Source organism: Haliaeetus leucocephalus, unplaced genomic scaffold (genome assembly GCF_000737465.1).
Source record: "Haliaeetus leucocephalus isolate CR32 unplaced genomic scaffold, Haliaeetus_leucocephalus-4.0 Scaffold110, whole genome shotgun sequence".
In the NCBI taxonomy this organism is placed as follows: Eukaryota; Metazoa; Chordata; class Aves; order Accipitriformes; family Accipitridae; genus Haliaeetus; species Haliaeetus leucocephalus.
Window position 1 is genome coordinate 2513808 of NW_010972546.1, and position 11678 is coordinate 2525485.

The 11678-nt window shown below is 47.4% G+C and overlaps 1 protein-coding gene across 1 annotated transcript; it reads left to right on the forward strand.

Moving 5' to 3' along the window:
- Positions 1-11: 11 nt before the first annotated feature.
- Positions 12-11249, forward strand: TTC25 (tetratricopeptide repeat domain 25). Its single transcript, XM_010585727.1, has 14 exons — positions 12-100; positions 651-782; positions 1082-1235; positions 3186-3247; positions 4290-4446; positions 5447-5671; positions 6701-6908; positions 8442-8528; positions 8753-8949; positions 9146-9246; positions 10085-10163; positions 10493-10560; positions 10648-10885; positions 11011-11249. The coding sequence occupies exons 1-14, from the start codon at positions 35-37 to the stop codon at positions 11247-11249; spliced, it is 2013 nt and encodes a 670-aa protein (XP_010584029.1). The 5' UTR covers positions 12-34.
- The last annotated feature ends 429 nt before the right edge of the window (positions 11250-11678 follow it).

An 11678-nucleotide genomic window follows, 5' to 3' on the forward strand; every position in this document is an offset into this window, starting at 1 on the left:
GGACTCCGTGCCGGCCGGCACCTTCCCCAGCTTCATGGCCGAGGGGACGCTGCTGTGCCGGCGGGGCGAGTACGGCAAGGCCCTGGCCTGCTTCAACAACGTGAGGGTGCCGCGGCGCGGCCGAGGGCGGCGGTGGGTGTGGGTGCGAGGAGGGGGGCCCCGAGGTGGCACTCGGAGGTGGCGGCCGCGAAGGCCCACGCGTGGCGGTGGCACTCGGTTCGCGTTGGGGCGGGTGGCGGAGGGAAGGGGGACGTAGGGGAAGGGGGCACCCACGGCGGGGGGAGGTGGAGACGCGGCCCACCGAGGTGGGGGCGGGAGGGGAATTGTCCCCAAGGGCGCCTGAAGGTCGCAGCGTGAGGGGGGTGACACACGGCGGGGGGGGGCTGAGGGGGTGCAGCTCCCGTCTGGAGTGGGGGAGCGCTGGGAGAGGGGCTGCAGCACCTCCGGCATGGAAAGGCAGGGTAGCTGCAGCAGAGGGAATGGGCGAACAGCAAGAGAATACTTTTTTCAGTGAAAGCGGTGGGTTTTTATCCTCGTCCGTCATCAGGAGCTGTGCTGGGGCAGAGCAGGTTGCATCAAATATCTGTGCTTTTATGTGTTTGTGCTGTTGAGCCGGCACTGATGGCCTACCCATGTCTGCTGCGTTCCAGGCGCTGAAGCTGAGAGCAGGAGACAAGGACTGTCTAGTCGCCCGCTCGAAATGTTACCTGAAACTTGGAGACACAGAAAATTCCCTGAAAGATGCTGAAGCTTCTCTCCAAAATGACAAAACATTCTCCAAGGTAAACAGCACGAACTGGTAACAGTCTGGGGTGGCCAAGGACCGGTCTTCTATCTGTGAAATTCTGAAGGGTCTGGGAGACGGTATTGCGTAGAAAGAGCTAACTAAACACACCCTTGACATTTTTATTGCTTCCAGAGAGGTGGAGGTGCTTAGTCAGCAACTGAGGAGTTTCAGGATCAGATTTTATTGTATGCAGATAGCCATAGTGTAGGGCTCTCATTTCTGCCTAGCGGGGAATTAATTGAGACCTCTCAAACTTCTTTTTTCTCTTTTTTTTTCTCCCCAATATAATTTTAGGGACTTTACCAAAAAGCTGAGATATTATATACCATGGGTGATTTTGAATTTGCGTTAGTGTTTTATCATCGAGGCTACAGACTACGTCCAGAACTACAGAAGTTCAGGCTGGGTATCGAGAAATCCCAGGAGGCAATTGTCAACTGCATTGGAAGTAAGATGTTTCGTTTTACGGCCCCTACAAGCACAGCCAGAAGCTGTTCGGTGGACAGCTGATGGCATAGTAGCTCAGCAAGTGACCCAAGGACCCTGCAACAGCAGTCTCTCTGCTTCTGGATTCATGCACTCAGTGGCCACTCAGGTGAAACCATGAAGCACCAAAAAGAGCACAGCCGTGTTCTTTTTTTCTTCTTGTTTTGGCTGAATGCCTATTCATATACAGTGTCTAATAACTTCAGTTATGTAAGTAAATTATGACACTAACTTAAATTTCCAAAGTCACCATGAAAATGTTTTAGGTAATACAGAACAAAGCAGCTCATCTACTTACAGCCCTACTGATTACAGAATACATTTTGAGATCTTTATCCTAATATTCAAAGTTTGTAATGAAATTTGCCTTGCTACCCGAGACTGGCCTTCCTGAGATCCTGACTTTCCTCCAATTTACATTGCATAAGACCAGTGAAACTGCTGACTGTTGCAATGGAGCACTGCTTTCATAATTTCTGGCTTAGATCATAGAATGGAGTCCTGCAGGATGCAGGAAAGGCCAAGGACCTAGTGATGTTCAAAGCAAACTGAAAACTTGTCCCTTTTCCCTTAGTTTTTCTCTTAGCAACGCTCTCATACGCCAACAAGCACGGACAGGACGTGCACTCACTCTCAGGCACACACGCCTCAGCTGGGGCTGCCACCTTAGACACACGCACAGAGCAGCCTGTGTGTAGCTGGCAAGGCCGCTGTAAAACCCGCCTGGCTAGTCAGAGACTGCTCAGGTGGATCCCCAACAGCCTGTCCCTTCACAGAGCCAGGACACACCCTGCAGCACACCCATACACATAGGCCCTGATGTTGAGATAGTTAAGTGCCTTACTCTCCCTGAAATCAGTTTCAAAGTGTCACAGATGAACTTCATGTCCCAGCTGCATAAAAGCCTGAAGCTCCTTCATATGTGGTATTTATTTAAAAAAAACAGGGAAAGTTTCCAGATCTGGCTTGCTTTCCTCCGTTACTGCTGCTTTCTTAGCTTCATACAAATGCCTAGATATCTTTGCAACTCTCAGTTGAAATGCTTGCTGTGCTCAATATACTGAGCTAAGAGGTTTAAATACCTTCAAGCACCTGGGCTGTAGGCAAATGAACAGATTAAAAACCAAGAAGATTTTTAATCAAGCGATAGCTCCTAGATGCAGGAGAAAAGCAGCAAGGAAACATGTTAGCATTTGATCTAGATGTTTAAATAGTTGGGAAATGCACACACATTAACATCAACAGGGCACATCCCCAAAACTGCTTTACTGAATCTGCTTTGCTTGGCAGATTCAGAAACACCTACCTTCCATGATGTACGTGTACTCACATTGCTCATCTTGGCGCAGTTGCCTTGCTGAAGGAAATCCTTCTACAACAGCATGTGAAGCTCTTTCCTTCCTTCTGACCAGGCCAAAACAAGGAGCTGTTTTTTACTCTTACCTCCACTGCCAGCGTGCAATCTGAATAGCAGAACTGGATGTCAGAGTGAAAATGAAATGAGAGTTTTGCCCTAATGTCAGTTCTCTGGATTGCTGGAGATCCCTGTGCTTAGAGCTGTCCTTCTGTTCTAAGCTTCAGCTGTGATCCCTCAGAAGAACCTGCCATCCTTTTTCTTCCTCTGTTTCCATGCAGGATGTAGCATGTCTCCGTAGGAAAATTGCACTGTGATGGGAGCCCCCTGGTGCAATGTGAAAATAGTAATTAAAATCCCGAGAGGAGCTGCATCTATGAGCTGTGTTCCCTGCTTACCAAACATACCAACATCCACATATTTTATATGAGTGAACTAGCAGAAAGCTTTATTTCAAACAGGATATTATAGGCTTGGCACATTTATGGTCATTTTAATTTCTAAAGCCTCTGCACTGCTATTCTTGAACACTAACAAGTATCTTCTCTGTATTTGCAGGTCCATCCTCAGTTAAACTGGAGAATAAAGAGGATCTGTGCTTTATAAGCAGGCAGGCAGAGGTACAGTCTAAAGAGCTCTTGCTTTAGAAGCCAACTAGAGTTATTATAATGCTAATACTTTCTGAAATAGGCATTAGAGGATTAATTGTTTCTGCAGCAACATGGGCGTGGATATGGCTGGCCTAGTGAAGTGCCTTCTGAGCATAGGAAGCACACTGATCCGTTATAAGAGTATTTATGCACCTGCTTTTAATGTAATTCTGGCTCAAGCTACACAAAATTTAAGGGAGAAGGCAGAAGGGCAGGGAAGAGCAACCAAGGAGAAAAAAAGGCCAGTTTGAAATTTCTCTGCTAGCCTGACTGTTTCTGTCTGGTGTTGCTGATCACCCATCAAAGGTTAATAAGTAACAGCACAGAGGTCGGAGCCAGGGTACATTTATCTACAGTGTTTACTTTGGTTTTACCTGATGTTTAAGGTTCACATTTTTGATAATGGACACTTTCTCGATTGCTTAATTTTGGGGTGGTCCATTGAAGTAGTGCCTTGTTCCTCCGAGATGCCAAGCCACATTTCACTTTGAAGTCAGTGCAGTGAATGCTCATTGCTTCTTTCAGCTGGAATTACGGCTACTCGGTGGTAAAAATAATTTGTACAAAGGGGCCTAAAGATTAGCACTGTGATTGTTGGGATTTTGAATGTGAAACTTTAGAAATACCCTCTGCACGTTTCAGAAACCCTCGCTGTTACAGCCTCTGTTTCTTTGACTGTGGACAACTAGACCTGCCTTTTCCACAGCCTTAACGTCCTCCCACAGCACTGACCAGGCAGCCCTCCAGACCAGTACAAGTCACCGGGGCAGAACTAATTCTGTGCTGCCTGCTATACTAATACTACAATGCCCCCTCCTGTTCTTGGAAGTGAGGGAGCATAATCGGGTGCAAAATTTCAGTTGCTCATGACCAAAGCAATTGGTGAGACACTGAGTTTTTGCTTTTATTTAAAAAAAAAAAAGTTGGCTTATATGGAATGTAAACAGAATTCTGCTAATTGTACTGTTTCCCACTAACGTCCCCCAACCTCCTTTATCTTTTCTTGCTGTAGAGCAAAAAAGCAAATCAGAAACTCCAAGTCAAACTGACTAAGGACCAAAAATGGACAAGGAAACGGGAGCCTGTGAGGAATCCAAAAACAGAGCGACAGCTTCTTGGAGAGCTTTATGCTGACAAGGCCTACCTAGAAAAGTTGCTCAGGGATGAAGGTCTTTCTCCATTGTATTTAACTAAACGTTCCTTCTAAGCAGGTTCTTCTTTTATATCCCTATGACGACTCTTCCTCATCTGTGTCAGAGCTCACATAGCACACAGTGCTTGCAGTGATTGTGAAAGAGGCAGGTGTCTGGAGAGTACAGGTATTTTTGGAGCCAGATCTAATATTCATAACTATGAGCATATTTCCTTCCTTATTAAATGGCAGGCTTTTATAACAAACAGTAAATCAACTCAAAGCAATCTGTGCAGATGAAATCAAAAGGAGAAACAGTATCATTACAAATTACTTAACTTCTGTCATAATGATAAATTCCACTAACATTTGCATTAAGTGCAAAGCGTTGCTCATAAGACTAACTCATTTGTGGTTTTGTTATAAATGCTGTTAAGATCAAGATGCAGGATTCAGAGAAGTGTCTTATTTTAGAACTAGGCAGAAAGGTGATTCCCCTTTAGTAATTTTTCTAGGGAACTCTTTACCCAGTCGTAGAGAAGTAATTAAGAATTTAGTCTACTCGCAGGTTTTATGGTATTACCAGCATTAATAATGGGGGCTATCTGGTTTCCAGGCATATAAAAGCCCTCTCAATTTCCATCTTGCAGTCTAATCCACAACACTTTTCAAAGTGCCATTTCAGTACAAATGCCCCATACAGTTGTTCTGTGCAGGAGGACGGGTGCTCGCTCATCACAGCTGGCCCTCAATAACTAGGCCCCTTCTTGGCTCTTGCCAGCAGAGAAGGCAGCAACTACAGGGGCCGGGAGCACCAGCTCTAGCTTGCTAAAACACACAGAATGGGTGACAGCAAGGGAGTTTTCCATAACTTTCCCCCCTAATCACATCAGTTCTGAGGAGCACTGAAGACTTTAATTTCTAGGCCTATGCCTCTATCAGAGCAGAAGAACATTCAGAAGCAGTCCCCCACTGAACTGCAGCTTCATCCGTCATATATATTAATACTCTCCTGGGTTCTACCACCTTATTTTCAGATTTGATGGAGAGCAGCACAAAGCAGGGGATCAAAGTAGCGGACCTGGTTTTGAGTGGCATTTCCTACCTGGACACACGCAGTGAATTCTGGCAGCAGCAGAAGCCTATTTATGCCCGTGTGAGAGAGCGCAAGCTCAGGCAGCAAAGGTGGATGCGGGACAAGAAACAAAAACCAGCTGAGGTTGGCAGATACATTGTGAAGAGTATGGAGGACATTGAAATGTGTAGGTGTCCTGGCTGGAAACAGTAAGAAAATGATGATTGACACATGTAATTATTTGCTGTAGTAATTACAGACCAGAACAACAGAAGCAGTGCAAATATTAACAAACACTAGTAGGCAGTTTTGGGGAAGTATCTGCTTTTGTATTCTTCCCCTTTCCCAACACTTTCTTAGATATAGAATTCAACACTTTTTTCTGAGCTTTTTCCTTACTTGAGGTCTTGCTGATTGGTTTTCAGGACACCACTTAGATATCAAAGCCAGGTGGGCCACTGCTGCATGCTTAGCAAATGCCTCTGGTCTGGTCATCAGAAGTTGTTTTATTGAGAGAATGCAGGCCGCTGGATTTAATAATTCCTGTAGTTCAAAAATACCTTTGTAGAGAGATGAAGCAGCTGAAAAACAGTGGTCTGGAAGGAAGGAGTAACTCAGCCACTTCTGGTCTCTTTCTCTCTTCCTGTGCTACATATTTACAATGCAGGAAAAAGACTAGTTGTTACTGCAATTCAGTTCTTTTAAGCTACAACAGCGGGGTGAAGGTAGTGTCAGAAACATCCTGCAGTCTAATTGCTGCAGCACTGTAGCCCAGCTGGGCGCAATGAACAGAGCTCACTAGGAAGGCACAAGGGGCTAATTTAGGAGATAAAAACCTAAGTACTGTAGCTTGAACTTCATCTCCAAGACCAGGCTGCCTTGCTGCAATAATTACGAGCTTTCAAAACCTTTGGACGACAAGCATCATTCTCCTTTATGTTTCTTCAGCAAGTGTGAGGTGTTACCAGAGTCATTTCCCCTTACTTGCTGCGATGAAAGGGATTTCCAGTGGTGCCAGGTGGAGGGTCAGAAGTACCATCTCCTAGGGGCAGATTTCTTGGGGACTGGAGGGAGGAGTGTAGGAGATGCATGAAGAGTGAGGAGCTCTAACCTTTCCCAAGCTTTGTCTGCGGCTTACACAACTGCACTTTGTCTTACTTCCCCAATATCACGGTCTCCACACACCCTAGCATTAAACTTTCCTCTTTGTCTCCAGTGCTGACTGGCGACTGCCCTGAAGAAAGCTGCAAGAAAGCTGAGCGTGTGCTAAAAACAATACAAGGGTGGTCAGATGATGAAGTTCCCAACAAGAATGAACTGATTGGAAACCTCCACAGCTGCATTGGGAATGCTCAGTTAGAGATGGGCCAGATGGAGGCAGCTCTGCAAAGCCATAAAATGGATCTGGAAGTTGCCAGGCAGAAGTAAGTGCTGAGAAGTTCAGATGGATGGGGAAAAGAGGAAAGTACCTCTGTTAAGGTGTTTTAGCATCAGGTAATATTGTAATTCTCACCTGGAGATTTAACAGGGCAACACGTTCAGACTCTGCCCAAGTATCGTGGTCTCTAGTGAGTTCTTACCGTCATTATTTCAAAAATAAGGAGCCTGAAGCAGATTTTTTAATGACCTAGACCATGTGGCACATCTAAATCTCTGCTGAAGCAAAGCAAAAGAGAACACAAGTCCCAGTCTCAGCACTTTAGCCTCTAGTATGCACTTCTTTCTCAGGAAGGTCAGGCTCTAAATTGCACAGGTTTTCTGCTACATTTTCTCTTAAAAGCATTTGCATTCAAACCATGATAGCAGGCTTGAAATACTTATATAAGAGGTACAGTTACCTGACCATACAGAACACATTCTGCAGCTCTTTCAGCTAAAACAGAATGGAGCAAAATGTAGTCTTAAGACTTAGCAAGAGTTTTGCAAATCACAGGAGAGAACACTGAATAGTTGCTTGAATTGAAGTGATTTTGGTTTTATTTTTGCCAATACAGCATAGGGCTTTTAACATGTAACTGACTGACTGTTTATCATTTTCACAAATCACTTTTTAAAAATTAATATTGGTTTAAGAAATTTCTGCCTGTCTCCTGGTGATCTCCACTCCCCAGTTATGCCAAATAAAGTTAACAATTAGCAGTAGAGGTGCAGGAATGAGATACACAATTTTAGTACTTTTAAAAATATGTAAAGTTACATTTAAAGGACAGAAACACAGGGATGACTGGGGGGGGGCCTGGGGTTCAGCAGGGTGAAGAGGAGACCTTGTTAATGACTCGCATCACCCCCAGCAAGGCATTTATCCTCTCCTTTCATCAGCTTTTTCATTTGTAAGGTAAGGGTAGTCAAAGCAGGCCACTTCCAAAGATGGAATGGGGACTAATTAAGGAAAAAAATTAAAGTCCACAGGCAACGTTATTATAGAAGGAGCTGCCTCTAGCATGGGGCAAAAGCTCATCAGAGCACAGGGAGCAGGACATGTTGCCAGGAGTCTGTAGACACATTACAGACACGTTTTGGGGTCTTCCCTTTTCTCTTGGACAGAAATCATCTATCAGTGTTAGGGACCCAGGAGCTGGTAGGGACTTCTGTGGGACCCACAAGGCAACAAAGCGAAGTTGAGGCAAATAAAAGTGGAAAGACTTTCACAAGAACTGCTAGATTTGCGCCCCCCCCCCCCCCCCCCCCCCCCAAAAAAAAAACCAACCCAAGACAAAACTAAAGCATTTTCCTCTGTGTCTTATGGGGTGTCAGTTGCAACAGCTGTAGGTAAAATAAAAAATCTACCTTGATTTTATGACTTTCAGTATGACATTGGTCCTTTACCACTACTTCTCAGCACTTAGCCTGAAGTCATGTTGAGCACCAAAGAAAACAAGTAAGGCTGAACAAAGCTCAGACTGTATCAGGAACAAGACTATGTCAGCTACTATGATTTCTTTTTCTTTTCAATGCAGTGATCTGCCAGATGCTGTATCCAGAGCCCTTGATAACATTGGCAGAGTTTATGCCAGAATCGGCAAATTCCAGCAAGCTATTGACACGTATGTAAAATTAGTAACAGAAAAAGCGTAAGGCTGTATTTTGAATTAAATAGATTATGTCTTTTCAGTTTGCTTATTCGTACTGCTAGCAAGGGGGCCTGTGAAATTTTTTATACCAACAGTACCAGGAACCCTTTTTTTAATAGAATCAGTGGTTGAAATTGTAAGTGTACCTAGTGAGATTTGGTAAATGTGTGTCTGTCTGTCTTACTCTCTGCTTGAAGTTGGGAGGAGAAGATTCCAATGGCAAAATCCAGCCTGGAAAAGACCTGGCTGTTCCATGAAATTGGCCAATGTTACCTCGAGCTGGATAAAGCTGAAGCAGCCCAAAATTATGGACAGAAGTCCCTGCAGTCAGCAGATGAAGAAGGAGATGTTGAGTGGCAACTCCATGCTACTGTACTAGTGGCACAAGCACAAGGTAAAGGCGTTAATACATACTTTACTTTAAGGATAAAGACAGCCTGTCTGTTCAGCATCTTAGTGAAAACATCTCTGTGATTTAACACCCAAAGTAATTGTTCACATCAAGACCTCTCATCAGAGACTTGCTTGCTTAGCTGTTGTTGTTCTCTTGATCTTGGGTTAAAATAGTTGTTTTCATTTGTCTATTACAGTAAAATTAAAGGATTACCGGTCTGCAATTTTGAACTTTGAAAAAGCACTTGAGAAGGCAAAGCTTATTCACAATGAAGATGCTCAAAAGGCCATCATTAGTGTAAGTAAGTGGGCTGTTGCAAAGAGGAGAGAGGCTTGGGGCAGCATTAGTAAGGTAGCTGTAACTATTGTCTAGTGTCCTGTGAACTGAGAAAACATCACTGCACAGCTAGCATGTTAAGAGGGGGAAAATGCAGCCTCTGAATCAGTTTATGTATTAAAAGTTATGAAACCTCCTGGCTCAGAAAACTTAACCCCAGTTTATGAACCAGTCCAACACATAAAAGGATGAAGCCCCAGCCCTGCTGGTCAAAGGAAAGTTTTCCTTTGACCTCCCTGGGGCACACATTTCACACACAGAATACAACGGTGCCTTCCCTGTGCTCAGTTGCTATCAGCTGCTGATCACAGCTCACCCTTTTCTGGCCTTTCCAAAATGTCCCAGAGAAACCACTTTGCATCAAACCATGGAAGAACTTCTGGGCATGGCCAATGACCCATAGTAAAGCAGTCTGCATGTTCTGGTAGCCAGCCTTCATTGACCCAACAGTGGGTTGTGGGTGATCTGACTGCGCACGCCTTGCCAGGCAACAGTTACAGCACAGACACTTACCTATTTGGTTATCCCTGACGAGTGTCCAGAGCTCAGGCAGAGCCCGTTCTCCTGCCAGAAGAAAAACGATAGCGTGAGAGAGATGGAATCTTCAGGTGAGGAGACATTTGATAAGGGATACTAACAGGTAGGAATCACTGCAAAGAGAAATGAAGAATATTGTTGCAGAGAGTTTTATGGTAAGAAAGGATGTGGTAATGACAGCAGAGATCAAAAGAAAGCAGGAAAAACTTAAGTATGTAACTGCATTTCTAGAGCTTTTATTAATGAGCCGTATCACTTTCAGGCCTTAGATGATGTGAGCAAAAGCTTCATTGAAGAGCTGCATGGAAGAAGAGAAGAAACGACAGCTTACTCTCTTAAAGGTAGTTGTCATTTAGACCTCCGCACCCCATAAATATCAAAATCGTCCACTTTCCTTTTCTTGAGCACAGACTGAGGCATGGGAACAAAGCACCCCATTCCCTGGTAGCAAGCACCCGAAATTCTGGCCCATATTGCATCCTCTGTACTAGCACATAGTAGCAGGAATTCATTTATATGTGAAGCCATAGCATAGTTAAAATTAGCGGCCTCAGTTTTTTGGTAGCGAAGGTTGAATCTTGAGCTGGTGTAAACCAAAGTAAGCGATGTCAATGAAGCCTCGAGAACAGTGACGGAGCCTGGCTTCACTCTTCGGTGCCACCCATTTAAGAAACCGCTTTTAAGAACACCGAGAGCAGCTCCAGAGCCCAGAATGCAGAAACGGTGGCCCGGAACGCGGTCGGCAGCAAAACGTGACCGTGCCTGAATGCGACCCGCAGCGCTGAGGCCTTTGAAAACATCAGCCGCATCTTCGAATTCACGTAGTATCGATTTCCTCGCGAGCCCGGCACGGACACCCGGGCCGAAGTTCCTCTCGCCATCCCCACCGCCGCGCCCCCCGCCCCGCAGCGGTGCCGAGCCCGGGCAGCAGATGGCGGCACCTCCCCAGCCCGCCCTCCGCCCCGGGGTCCGCGGCGGTCCACGGCCGGTCCCGGCCCGGGGGGACGAGCCCGGGTCCGGCCGGCTCCCGGTGCCCGCTCCCCGCCGTCAGCAACCGGGTCCGGTGAGGCGGAGGAGGGAGGAAGAACGTCCCGAGGGCGGCGGGGGGGGGCGGGGGTCTGTCCGGCCTTGTGCCCTCCTGCTTTCGCGGTGCCGGAACGCGGTGTAAAATTGCGTTTTCCTCCCCAGAGGGCAGCTTCAGCGCTGGGAGCACGGAAGACGACAACCTCGAGAAGGGCAGAGAGGGAGAGGAAAGCGAGCGAAGCACAGAGCATCGGGGAGGCGAAAAGCAAAAAGCGGCAGCAGCAGCAGCCGGGACCCGCGAAGACCACCGGGGACCGCGTCAAGAGGGGGGAGAGGAAGGAGGCGAGGAGGACGCCGAGAGCAAAGGGGAAGAGCGGAGAGGAGCGAGGCAGAAGAAGAAGTAGGGGCTGACGAGCTGCGGCCGCGGGTTTGCCAACAGGAGCTCCGGTCCCGCAGCTCTCGTCTCCCGCGCCTGCCGGTCCGCGCCGCCCCCTGCCCTCCCCACCGCTCCGCGGCCACGCGTGGGGCGGGAGCGCGGACAAGCGTGTGTGGTCCCCCCCGCCCCAGACACCCCGTCTCTGCCCCGTCCCGGCGGCGGAGAACGGTCCTGAGCGCGGCGGGCAGCCCCCAGCCCGGGACGGGGGGGGGCGGGGGGGAGACACGACACACGGACACGGACCCCCCCCGCCCCTCCCGGGGGAGGGCCCAGTCCGGCCCCCCAGCGCCTGCGCGGCCGAAGGCGGGAGAAGGGAGGGGGGGGCTGGGGGGTGCCCGGTGCTATGAAAGGGGCCGCGGCCGTGCCCGCCCCAGAGCCGCTTCCCCGCCGCGCCGCT

Coding starts and splice junctions, on each gene's coding strand:
- TTC25 (XM_010585727.1), top strand. CDS start 35: ATGGCCGAGGGGACGCTGCTGTGCCGGCGGGGCGAGTACGGCAAGGCC. Junction 8,529..8,752: donor TTCCAGCAAGCTATTGACAC/GTATGTAAAATT, acceptor CTCTGCTTGAAG/TTGGGAGGAGAAGATTCCAA. Junction 9,247..10,084: donor CTCAAAAGGCCATCATTAGT/GTAAGTAAGTGG, acceptor TATCACTTTCAG/GCCTTAGATGATGTGAGCAA.